The 14,162-nt window shown below is 35.4% G+C and overlaps 1 protein-coding gene across 1 annotated transcript; it reads left to right on the forward strand.

Moving 5' to 3' along the window:
• Positions 1 to 2,030: 2,030 nt before the first annotated feature.
• LOC145682779 (uncharacterized) lies at positions 2,031 to 3,152 on the forward strand. The gene has a single exon (XM_081754156.1). The coding sequence runs from the start codon at positions 2,031 to 2,033 to the stop codon at positions 3,150 to 3,152; it is 1,122 nt and encodes a 373-aa protein (XP_081610282.1).
• The last annotated feature ends 11,010 nt before the right edge of the window (positions 3,153 to 14,162 follow it).

The raw sequence follows: 14,162 nt of genomic DNA on the forward strand, positions 1-14,162 counted from the left end.
TCATAAAACTACATGTTGTACTTAGGTCTCAATTAGGTCAAATGTTTATCTTAGTAGAACCAACTGCTGTCTAGAAACGTGTTATTTGATAACTTCCACGAATTTTGAAAAGGAAATGAATCCCTGTACACCACCTCATCAAGGTCAATCACATGATACATCGTGTTGCTTACGTTTATATTTGGAGCGAATAATCAAAACCAATGACGTAATTTCATTTTGATAATTCTCAAATTATCCTACAAAGTTTAAATGTACCAAAGTTGTGGACTGCAAATCCCATCATAGGTCAATAACAGATCACGGAACCATACTCATATTTGACAATTATTTACCCAAAGAATGAGATACCACCCAATTCTAAGAGCAATTACCAATTATTAATTTAACAATAAGAAATGTACAACTCCCAAAATTTAAGATTGGTACACAAATACACCTGTGTCTTATGAAAAAGAGATAAATCCTGTACCCATTCAATAATAAAGCCGTATCAAAAAAGATGAAATAGGTAATGACCTTTAAAATTTGAATATTTGGCCGTAAGAGAGACACCAACATTTACAATGGGTCATAGAACACGTATATCGAATTTTGTTTTTTGATAATTCCAAAACTAAAAGGGAGCATAAACATATAAAGTAATAAACCTCTGTAACGTGCTAAATCCTAAACCTCCAAAATTTAATTTCTCGTAGTTCTTTACCCATGAAAGGGAACAAGTGAGACCATCCAAATTTATAGCGGTACATATTGAAGTCCTGTACTGTGATACCAAATCTTATATTAAACAATTTCTAAAATTGCGTGGATGAGCCAAGGTATCCCTCGCAAATTCTTAAAGGGGTGTATCAATGTACCCATGTCTTATGATACGAAATGAACCCCTGTACATGTCCATATAACCATATAAGGTAATAAAACATCATCAAAGGGGATAAATTTGCCAAAAACCAAACATTTGGTACAACATATTGGTTATGTTTATATTTTGGCAATTTTTTACCCATGAAATGGAACAAGGTGGACCACCCAAATTTATCATAATACATGTTGAGGTAATGTACTATGATACCGAATGATTAAATTGAAAAATTTCCAAAATTTAAGGGGGGGGCAAGGTACCCCTCCCAAAAATTTAAAGGGGTGAATCAATATACCAATGCTTTATGATAATACAACGATATATTCTTGTTATAATGGTATTGTTAATCTGTACCTTTTTTTGTCAATACATGATCAGAGGCGCAATAATCAAACATATAGCCTATATATAGTTAAAAGAAAAAACATTATTATTGACATGACATGTTGTCATGGTAAACATTATTATCTACATGATATACATGAAATAGATGGCTGCAGATGTAAATCAACGATAACTGGATACGAGTCAGGTGATTTCAAAGGATTAAATAAAAATGGTTAGTAGCTATTAAGTGATATGTTTATTGTAGTAACTTGATATATCTGCGAATTAGGGCTAAAGTGATTTTTTATTCGCTTTATCTGGTGCCGTAAAACCGGGACCTTACCTCAAAGTTCTGAAAAGAAGTAAGGACGAGGTATATTTGCAAACGTATATCCTTTTTATGAATTTCACCGTTTTAAGAAGCGGAAAGAAAATACAAAGGATTAGAGATATGCAGAATCCCGACGTAATGGATGTACCGAGTACTTTAGTAGAAAACACGCCTGAATATGGCCAGGCTAACCTTGTTAGTACGATTAGCCAACTGCTAACTGATAAGCTGGAACAAATGCAAAAGACGAATCAACAAATACAAAAATCGAACGATGAAAAGATGGAACAGATGCAAAAATGGATAGAACAAATACAAAAATCGAGCGATGAAAAGTTAGAACAAATACAAAAATCGAGCGATGAAAAGTTCGAACAATTATTGACTCAACACAAATATCTTGCAGATAGAGTTCAGGGTATCCATGAAAATTTCGATCGGCTACAGCATAATTTGAAAGAGAACTTGCAAGTATTGATTGAAAAAGTGTATGGTACTGGTATGAATATGAAAGTACAACCGGAAGAAGGTCAGAAGAAGGTCGATGGAAGAAATGAACATATTGAAGAACAGGATGAAAACGAAACAACTGAACCTGTGGTGAATGGTGATGCGGAAGATGCTACAATTAAAGAAGAACCATCATCTCCGGCCAAGGAGACCACCACCACTACTACTACAGGCGTATTCAAAATTGAAGTGAAAGGTCTGCCGAGATTATACAGGTTAGGGGAATTGAAGAAATTGTTGACAGACGATTTGAAGTTGGGAAGCCATACTATTAGGTCGCCGAAAAGAGCGAGTTCTTGGATTTATTTGATCTTCAAAACTGAAGAAGACCAACAGATGGCAGTGAAGACCTTGAATGGATACAGTTGGAAGCAGCGAGTTCTTTCAGCCGAAGTTGCCGAAACTGATCAACGTAAGCGAACATTGGAAAAGACTGATTATAAGGATTCTAAAAAGGCGAAAGTTGAGTTACTTGTAGAAGATAGAATAAAACAGGCTACAATACCTTTGTGGGATGTTACTTATGGTGAACAGTTGAAGAAAAAGACTGAAGAAATAAAATATCTCACCCGACTGACGGATTTGCTGCTGAGTAGGAATCTGAATTTAGCAGGTTGGGCAGAAGAAAGAAAAGAGAAGAATGAAGGACTTGCAGATTTTCTGAGGTGTTTGCCTATAGGGAAGATTACGGATGATTTGAAAGATTATTTCCAAAACAGGGAAGGTAACAGCTTGAATGTAACATCGCTCTATTTCCAGATCTTCACTGAGAAGGAAAAAGGTGAGAAACCTCCACCACTGCAGTTGTTGTTCGCAGAAGAATATGTGAAAGAAACTATCTGTGACATGAGTTTCCGAGTATCTCCAGATTCTTATTTTCAAGTGAATACTTCCGGAACCGAGCAGCTTTATACTTCAATCGCGAAAGTGGTTGAAGTTGACGAAGAAACTTCCTTCATAGATGTGTGTTGTGCCACTGGAGGAATTGGATTTATTCTTGCTAAGAAATGTGCTCAAATTCTTGGCATAGATACGTTGAACCAGGCAGTTGAAGATGGCTGTATTCCTGTTTGTGACTTCTCGTTTAGCTTGACTGAATCTTTTGGCCATGTAACTTAGATTTGAGTTACGGAGTTTGAGAAGGCTGTATTTAAGTAATTTTGCTTTAAATAACGTTATGATTTTGTTTGTTATCCGTACTTTGTTTGAGTAATAACATTTTGTTCAGAAGGGGAAAAACAAAATATTTTTATGGAAATGTGAACCGATTTATTGTATTTTACTTTATGTTATTTAATCTTGAGTTTATGTCTATGATCGCGGTTACTCAATTTATGTCAGCATATGTCTTAATATTATGTGCATTACTTAATATTTGTGTTTCATACTATTTAAGTCTCTCTCTTATGATATACCTACTGTTTTGTTCATCTTTATTTCGTCTTATGTGTTTAAGAAAGATCTGATTGTGCTAAATTGAAATCCATGACATTGATCTTAAATTGAAGCTTCTAAATGTAATTATTGCCTTCTGATCTTGTTGTTTTGATATGATGACGATCTTAATTATAAATAATGTTATTTGTATATGAATGTTATCGTTCGATGTAAAAAGGAACAATTAACTATATAGTAACTCTGCGTAGGTCATCAGTTAGTTATAATTTTGGATAGACCCATAAAGGATATTTTTTTTTTGAATCGACGTTTTTCTGAAATGTGATTAGTAATAAAATAAAATGTTGTTATGAATGAATTAATATATATATGGAGAAAGAAGAGAAGAGAAGACTACTTATATTGATGTAATAATAATTAATACGAGGGCTATTCAAAAAGTGAATGTTTTGAAAATATCCAGGGTTCTTTCCTTCACTGTAACACTGTTACGGAATTCCCGTTCTGAGCGACATTTTATACAACGATATATTCTTATTATAATCAATCTGTACCTATTTTGTCAATACATGATCAGAGGCGCAATAATCAAACATATAGCCTATATATAGTTAAAAGAAAAAACATTATTATTGACATGACATGTTGTCATGGTAAAGACTATTATCTACATGATATACATGAAATAGATGGCTGTAGATGTAAATCAACGATAACTGGATACGAGTCAGGTGATTTCAATGGATTAAATAAAAATGGTTAGTAGCTATTAAGTGATATGTTTATTGTAATAACTTGATATATCTGCGAATTAGGGCTAAAGTGATTTTTTATTCGCTTTAATAAGAAATGGACCACTATAAATGATCATATAACCATAAAAGATAGTATGACCTCATCAAAGGGATAAATTGCGACAAATTCTGAACGCATGGTACAACGTAATGCTTATGTTCATATTTTGGCAATTCGTTACCCGTAAAGAGAACGAGATGGACAACCCAAATTTATAGTGATCTATATTAGGGATACAAAATAGATCACTAATAATAGGGATATTACGGATTATACTGACCTATATTAGGGGTACTATTATACCAAATGTTTAAATTGGTCAATTTCCAATATTGAAGGGGTGGGCCAAGGTACCTCTCCAAAAAGTTTAAAGGGGAGCACAAATGTACCTATGTCCTACGATAGGGAATGGACACCTGTATACGCCCATATAACCATATAAGAGGATAGGACCTCATCAAAGGTGATTACTTACCTCAAAGCCAAACACGTGGTTGTACTAAAACTTGGCAATACTAATAGACCCCAATACTAATAGAGGTACACCTTGTCTCAGAAAGGTTGAGCGCATTCTTTACTGGTGTTTTGAGGCAACATTTTTTAAAGTCCATCTTCGGGTATCTTCGGAAAAAAGTAAACCAGGTTCGAACCTCCCAGTCAATCGGGAAAAAGTTTGCAGATGTGTTTTTCTTCTTTTAAATATAATAAGACTTGTTACCAAGTGTTGAAAAAAGCAACATTGATTGAAATACTTAATGATACAATATTTCGAAACCTTGTATTAATGACAACACATGCTTGTTTGCCATTTAGCTCTCCGTACGTAATGGAACATTTAAATACGTTAAAGAATCTTTCCATATGTAAAAGAATGCTCAAAGTTAAGACATTACACATAATAATCACCTGAGTACTAAAATGAAAGTCAAACTAGAACAAAAACATCGTTTGTAGTGGATATGAATGTCATAATTTTCTTGAGAACCATTATACATCGCTAGAAGCCTGGTTCTAGAAGTTCTCATGTCACTGGTAAGCTGTCGGATTTCAGATCATAAGGTTGTGACTTCGATTCCCCTCTGGGTCAATGCTTTTTTTAAATTATATTTTCCGCAATGCATGAAAAATTATATAAAATAATTACATTAAAATACATAAGTTGTGTATATATATTACATAATCATTGCAGAACATAGTAATTATTATGTTTAAAATATAACATCTGAGGTAGTTTTCACAGCAGGTCGGTATTATATATGAGGATGTTAAATACAAGTTAAGAACCTCGTTCAAGAGCAATAAATAAATCATGTAGTGTATTTATTTGCAGCTATTTGTCATATAGAGGGTAATTCTCAACATTCATAGTACAGAATGTAATTTATGTTCTTGGAAAATTATTCGATGCATAAATAGATGGTATAAACAGAGAATCCAAAGTCGGAACGCTCGCAAAAAATTCATGTACCCCAAAGGTCACGTGAGCCGACTGGAATTGTCCTTATAAAGCATGCCACAGCAGAAAGTATTTACATAGATTTTCAATTTAATTCCTAATATATGCTTTTGCACTGTGGAAGTGGTGACGCCTTGAGTCGCTCTCTCTCTCGCTCACTCTCTCTTTATACAGAATGTAAAAATGGATGTATGTGTGTGTTTCAACATAATTCTGATATATCTAGAATTAATTTTAACTATATTTCTTACAGCCTGGAAAAAGAGTACTGTCGGGATGCATATCAAAATTCTAGAAAGGGGTCAAATTAGTATCGAATCCATAGTTTCGTGGCCGCTTAGGTGAATAGTTCTACTTTTAATTCAAGTCCAAGTAAGCTCCCACTAGCTTCCAGAGTGGTTACGTAGCGACATAAAAATATCGAAATCAACCGATATTAGAATCGAATCGTAATTTTTCAGCGCCGATAACAGTGCAGCAATTCCCATTAGTCCACATTAGTCCACATTTCACATTAGTCCCATTGCCTAGAGGCAAATGTTCAGTCACTTTTGTATTTTCATCGGATAGGAGTTGGATTTTGGGATGCAGCCTGTGAGATTCTAGAGGAGCTAACTGCTTGAACAATATTTTATATTTTTTCCGTATGAAAAAGTTAAAAATCACGAGCAAATATACTATTTCATGAACAATCCTCTTTTACTATTCTAATATGTTTAATAATAGCGTTAGAAATCTAAAAATAATTCAGAACATGTTTCTCATTTGTTATTTTTTGTTACGTAGTTAAAACAGTAGCATGTAGTAACTGGTATTTAACTGTTATTCACTAATTAATCATATTCGAATTAAGTTTTATTTTTAAGTTAGGGATGAAGGGGCGCAGAAATATGTAATTATTTGGGGCGCCGAGCTTTTCTACATTTTACTTTCAAGATCTCATTTTTTTCTTTTGTCATTTGTTTCCAATGAAAAAAGTTCAGTTACTTTTGTATTTTCATAGGATAGGAGTTGGATTTTGGGATGCAGCCTGAGAGATTCTAGAGGAGCTAACTGCTTGAAAAAATATTTTGAATCACCTGTAACACATGAATTATATAATAAAAAATTGAGAGTAACTATGTCTGCGTGATCATCACGGTCAAATTGCAAAGTCAAATGAAATGACGTTAGGTATATAATCAGTGCCCAATCCCAACTGGGAAGTTATCATACGCGTATTACTATCATTATAATACATATCCTTAGGGGGAATAGAAGTCTGATTTTTTTTATTTTTTGCTAAAAATTGAGTATCTCACAAGTCGTTCAACTGAGAGCTGAAATTAAAGCATATAACTCTTTATTAAAAATAAAGAGAATATCCCCTGGCATTTTTTAAAATTGTCTTTTATGAGCGGGTGTGGGGTGCATTTACTATATATTGGAAATTGTCAGTGGGTTGATTTGTAAAATAATTGAAAACGATTGATATTAGTTGAGAAATAAATTGAGCAAACTACAGTTCTTTGAATTTTATAACCACTCCTTTCTATATATAATTGCTGAAACTGGTGTTTAATATGTGGAGCGTTCCGAGCATAAGGCATTAAGCCATAAAGTTGAGAGAAAAGTGGCCATAAAATTTGTATTCTCAACTTAATTACATGGGCATTTGCAATTAATACGGCATGTTTAATTATATAGAAAATTATTTTTTCTTTCTTTTTTTACGTTGGTCTATTTTTCGTTGATTTGAGACTTTCAAATTGCACCCTATTTTCTACTGAAATGTGTCTGTAAGGCAACAAAGAAATAATTATATATGACAAATTTAAATTCATTTTAATTCGGAAGATGGGAAACGCTTTGCCATTATATATCGTAAAGGTCAGATCCACCGGTATTGTAACAGAGAGGTGCTTGAGCCATTGACGGTAGAAATTCAAATTCCGATACGTAATAATTTTACAGTCTTGTTTTATTACAAGTGTAACCTCTTTAGTCAATGGAGAGGAGGACGTTGGTCATGGGTCAGAGTTGATGTCGATGGGTTTTGGTGGGTCGGAGTTGATCGCAATGGTTCAGAGTGTTTCATAGTTGTGATGGGTCAGAGTGGATCACGATGGTTGATGGGTCAGAGTGGGCCAATGGGTCATAAGGGTGGTGGGTGATAGTGGGTCATAGTGGGTCGTGGATCAAATTTTCATTGACCTACACCATCTCTGGTTAAAATTGAACTAAAAATATGAGGCAGCGAAGATGCATGTCGGCTATTATGATCCAATTTTGGACATAGATAGTACCCCACCAGAAAGCAATAAATCTGAAATGGTTCACGGTACCACCTCCTAGAACTCGAGATGTAGATGTTTGTCTGATTGCTAAATTAAGACGTCAATGATTTATCCTTCAACAACCAAGATTTTTATGATCGTTTCCGTAGGGAAGTCAGAAGAACACGTGCCTAGTAATCGTAATATTGATAGATCGCGTCCACACCGGGGTATTTGTTTTGTGTTTTTTTTTTTTTTTTTGATTCACCTAAATATAAACAAATCACACATATCCATTTTAACATATTTTGGGAGAGTAATTTTGTGGTTCGTTTGCGTTTCATCGCGTCTCTGCCGCTGGTAGTAAAGTTTTCAAAATGGAATTTCATCCACCGCGAATCGTCTCAGCGGGGCCACCAATTTTTGGCGAGAGGTCAATAGTTGATCATCTGTAGTTCACCGATGCTTACAGCTTAGGGTAATGAACGACGTTTTTGCCTTGTAGACTTCATGACTACCAACGTCGGCAGTCAACTAGCTTTTAGTATTCCTTTACTAACCATCTATCGTTCATGTTTATACACGGTGTTGTCTTAATAATAATAATAATAATAATTATTATTATTATTATTATTATTGTTATTATTATTATTATTTGTAGTAATTGTTGTATAATTGATTATAGAATAATTATTGTCTATGTATTGTCTAGGTAGGACTACACACAGGATTTGGCTCGTTTTGGTTCGACTTGACTCAAATCCGATTCGAGTTGGAAGATATTTTTCGCGCCGAGTCCAAGAGTAGACCTCAAAGATGTCTGTTTCGAGTCGAGTCGAATTTCAAAGAAAAGTCACTCGTGCCCATCCCTACTAATGAGAGCTTGATGGGATATAAGCGAAATTGAAAGTCACACTATTTATCTAAGCGATCCCGAAAACTATGAATTCGACACTAATATCGATAATTTTCTTGCAACCCCCTCCCATTCACCATAGGTAACCCGACAGCACTCTTTTCGAGACTATAAGAAATGTGGTTAAAATTACTCTAGGCCAGTGGTTCTCAATCTAATTCCTATCACGATCCCCTTTTATCACACCCTCTTTCCAGTCATCCTTTTATAATTTGTGTTTTGTAATAAGCTTGTGTGGGATTTTTAACATACCTATTTCTATAATACTAGAACCCATTTTTTGTTTATAGTGAACAGTGCCGTGGCATGGAAAATCAGCGCCCGGGGCGAGAGTATACGACGATGATACCGTACAAATAAGTGAGGTCGACAGATTAGCTGCGAAGCGCCACCATGGTTGGCACGAAGCTCAACAAAATTTTCAAAAGTAAACCCTGCCTTTCCTTGAATTTGAGCACATTTTATTACGTTTTTCCTTCAATTTTACACATGTGCACATGCACTTTCCTAACATGAGTAACACACTTCTTCCGAAATGTGTGGCCCCTTTTCTCGGCGCCGTGTCACTGACAGTGGATACAGTAACTGTAATATCTATATTCCCAACGACGAAGGTGCTGGTTCAAGATGGATGTTAAACTCCTTCATTGAAGAGGCCATTAACGTATCTGATCTAAGCCCACAACTTCTTGACCAAATAATAGAATGATCATGCGACAAGTCTTTGCAACTGGTTTTCTGTAACGAAGACTCGGACAAGTTCTGCCTGATGAAGAGAGAAGAATAACCTGGTCTGGTAATTGCTGTTTTAAAATTAATAATTCGTTTTGCTATATCGTACTTGTGCGAAAGAGTTTTTTTTTTATGTTAAACATTAAAACAAAGACAAGAAATCGCTTATAAGTTGAAAATGGCTTGATAATGTTTGTCACGAAGATTGATCCGTCCATTGCTGCACTAGTGAAATTATACCATGCTTAGGTATCTCATTAGGTTTCAATTTTAATTGTATTTCAATGTGCAGGTTTTGTTGCATGTGTATGTTTCTAGTATTTCTATATACAGTTCTCATTAGTTTCATATCATACCTCTTTCATTAAAATTCATTTTTAAACAACTTATTTTTTATTGTTCTTTACAATATGTATAAAAATTAAAGTATGCATATCAGAACAAAATTCAAAATAATATTTAAAAATAATTTCTGGTATTAGATTCTAACTATATTTATCTCTTCCGCCTATCTTCGCAATCCCCTAGGGGCCGCGACTCTCAGGTTGAAAAACCCTGCTCTAGGCATACATGAGTTATGTTGGAGCATACATACATACACTTTTATATGTATAAATGCAGATAAGAGAGAGTTGAGAGAGAGCGATTAAGGAATTACTGCTCTCAATCTCTTCACTTTACTTTGCGATTCGTGAATTTCTTACGTAACAGTTTGGGGCTAGCTAGTTTTTTGTCTTGAACCACGATCCGATTTTCGATATGCTCTACCTAAATGCTGTAATGCGAATATTGAGAAGTTATCTGTGTATGAAAGTAGCTGCAAATAAATACATTACATAACTTATTTATTGCTATTACACGATTTTCTTAATTTGTATTTAATATTCACATATAACATACCGACGTTCTGTCAATACCTCAGATGTTATATTTTAAAGATAAGAATTACTTACGTCGTGAAATGATATGAATATATATATTCAACTGATATATACAACCGATGATATGAATATATATATTCAACTGGTATATATACAACTGATGAATTGTAATGTAACTATTTTACATAATTTTCATGCATTGAGGAAAGTAGAATATCATAAAAGAATCTCATCTGAATCTGTATCGAACTCACGATTTAAACACTCGGGGGTGTACCACTGAGCTAACATGAACGCTTTTCGGAAGCTGCTTCTGAAATATAACTGAGCTCATACGTAAATGTTCTTTTCCGTATGGAAATCACATAGTACATAGTTTCGAAATATTGTACCATTAAGTATTTCAATCAATGTTACTTTTTTCTACACTTAATACCATTTCCACATGTCTTATTATATTTAACAGAAGGAAAAACATATCTGTACATTTTTTCCCGATTGCTAAGGTTGGCTTGCAGGTTCGAACCAGCAGCTATAGTTTACTGTTTTCCGAAGATATCCGAAGTTGGACTTCGAAAGTGTTTGTCTCAAACCAGCTATCATCATATCGCTCAATCTGTTTGGTATATGGTGTATGTTTTTATAGGTGTAAAGTCAGTATAACAATTCATTCTTTAAACAACTTTTCGTATGTATTAATATTCCTTTATAAAAACTGTTTTTATATTATTATTACGGCGCACCATTTTCAGATTTTTTTCGCGAGTCGTTGACCAAGTCGTTCCCCGCAATAGGCGTGTCGTGCAGGTAACCACAGGTCAGTATGATGCTACAGGTCAGACTGGTAATTTACGATCTCCTGGTTGTCCGCACGTGTCAACCGAAGCCGAAGATGCGAGATTAGTAAACGAAGCCCGGTTAGACCCACTAAGTACGTCTAGACAGCTAAGTGAAGCTTCTCTCTTTCCTGGTAGTAAGCATACAGATCTGCGAAGGCTTCGTCATGCTGGGTTACGTGGCCGTGTTGCTGCTGTGAAGGAAAAATTCTCAGACGACTACAAAGTTTACCGTCTCGCGTTTGCACAGGCGAATGTGGGCTTTAATTGGGAAAACTAAGTTTTCTCAGATGAATCCATATTCACAACATCAAATGAGGGACGCCGTTTGGTGTATCGTCTGAGAGGCAACCGATATGAACATGGATATGTGGCTGCTTGCAATCGCAGTGGCCATGTATCTATTTTATGTTGGGGATGGATTTCCAGTCGCGGAGCAGGACAGCTTCACAGAATTGAAGGACATCTGGACAGTGCTCAGTACTTAGACATTGTGAGTTATATCATGGTGCCATCTGTACGAGTATTTCAGCCTGATGGTGAAATTCAGTTCCAGCAATACCAGTCGCCAACATATACTTCCCGTGTGGTTCAGGAATGATTCGCAGGGCACTATGAGATTGATTTAATCGACTGGTCGCCTCGTGGAGCAGACCTCAATCCCATGGAAAATATGTGGGCAGAAGTGAAGCGTACTCTAAGGGACAGTTGGCCTGAGGCAGATCCACCAAGAACTCAGGATGACCTGTGGTATCTTGTTTCCGAAGCATGGCTGGAGGCAGGGGAAGGAGAAAGATTGTTCACCCATTTAATAGATTCCATGCCGAGAAGAATGGATTGTGTAATAAATTCAGAAGGGTCTTGGAAGCAATATTAAAGTCCCCGCCTTAACTCCCGAAACCAGCCCTTTTTGGGGCTACCTAAACGCTTCTGAAAATATTTCTAGAAGTAAACCACTCCTTGTATCCTATTTCTGTGCAATTCTACTAACAAAGAAAATGATAATTCGCTTCGGGATTGGAAGTCAAGACCTTTTCATTGGTACGCCCGTACTCTATCAGTGAGCTAACATGAGCACGTAAACCCAACCTGAAGAAACACGACTATCAATTCCTGGTATTCGATGACAATGATGCTCATATACTTTGCAAATTTTGTATTAAACTTGGGATATTCCGCAACACACACACACACACAGACACACACACACACACACACACATAAACATAACGAAAGAGAGAGAGAGAGAGAGATGAATATACAAAAGCATATTCAACGTATTCGAATGAGACTCTAAATAACGACATTCCGTTCTAAAGAGAATTTGTGTTTCTTTCCGTGACGTTAAGGGGATAGGGAAAAGTTATGTGTCTTGAAGCAGGATCCGACTTTGGATACTCTGTTTGTACACTTTCTATATCCGTAGGGATATACTGTATTTCACGAATGTAAATAACATGCTGTAATGAGAATACTGAGAAGTTACATCTGTATGACAAATAGCTGCAAATAAATACACTACATGATTTATTTATTGCTATTAAACGATTTTCCTAACTTGTATTTAACATTCTCATATATAATACCGATCTACTGTGAACACCTACCTATCTCAGATGTTATATTTTAAACGCAATGATTATGTTATATATACACAACTTATGTATTTAATGTAATTATTTTATATAATTTTTCATGCATTGCGGAAAATATAATTTCATAAAATAATCATTGACGCAGATGGGAATTGAACTCACAACCTTAAGGAATCCGACAGCTTGCCAGTGAGCTAACACAAGGGCTTCTGGAACCATGCTTCTAGCGATGTATAATGCTTCTCAAGAAAATTATGACATTCATGTCCATTACAAACGCTTTTTCTGTTCTACTTTGACCTTATATTAGTACTCAGGGGATAATTATATTCTATGTCTTAACTTTGAGCATTCTTTTACATATGGAAAGATTCGTTTACGTATCTAAATGTTCCATCACGTATGGAATGTTCCGAAATATTGTATCATTAAGTATTTCAATCAATATTGCTTTTTCTACACTTGATAACAAGTCTTATTATATTTAAAAGAAGCAAAACACATCTGCAAACTTTTTACCGATTGCAAAGGCTGGCTTGGAGGTTCGAACCTGGTTTACTTTTTTCCGAAGATACCCGAAGTTGGACTTAGAAAATTTTTGCCTCACAACACCAATAAAGAATGCGCTCAACCTTTTTGAGACAAGGTGTACATTCTATGGTCCTAGGCTACCATACCAATTTTTAAATTTGGCGATTTCTAACATTTAGGGGGTGGCCCTATGTACCCCTGCCAAAATTTAGGGGCTGGGCCAAGGTACCTCTGCCAAAATTTAGAGAGGATGGTCCTGAGTACCCCTAGGCCATTGACCCTTGTGCCAAGGTCATTGACCTTTGACCTATGACGTCACAAATGCTGGGCCAAAGTCAAAAACGCGATAGGGTGACGCAAATATTACTTCTACACACAATATAATGTTCTTCGGTCCACTCCTTTCTGCGCTATTACCGTAATATTTACACATTATTTTCGGATATGGCCTAGGTCCCAACAATGTCTTTTAGCAAATATTAAAATACATTTCATTTATTGTTTTGCAAATTGTCCCTATACGAAGTTTCGTCGTAATTCTCCATATACTTTACGAAATTCAGATGTATGCTTATTTGCACTTTTGACATTTCGTAATCAATGGTTTGCAATGTCCATGACTTTGCGTTTTCCAGAAAAATATCAAACCCAATTATCTCATTTTACGTCCACAATATGTGTGCACAATGTCATTAAATTCAGTGCACTTCTTATTTACTCCTGTTTCTCAAATA

This window comes from Thermobia domestica, chromosome 4 (assembly GCF_964235325.1).
Source record: "Thermobia domestica chromosome 4, izTheDome1.hap1.1, whole genome shotgun sequence".
Lineage (NCBI taxonomy): Eukaryota > Metazoa > Arthropoda > Insecta > Zygentoma > Lepismatidae > Thermobia > Thermobia domestica.

Bases quoted from the DNA above. Each gene is read 5' to 3' on its own strand.
- LOC145682779 (XM_081754156.1), top strand. From the start codon at position 2,031: ATGAAAGTACAACCGGAAGAAGGTCAGAAGAAGGTCGATGGAAGAAAT.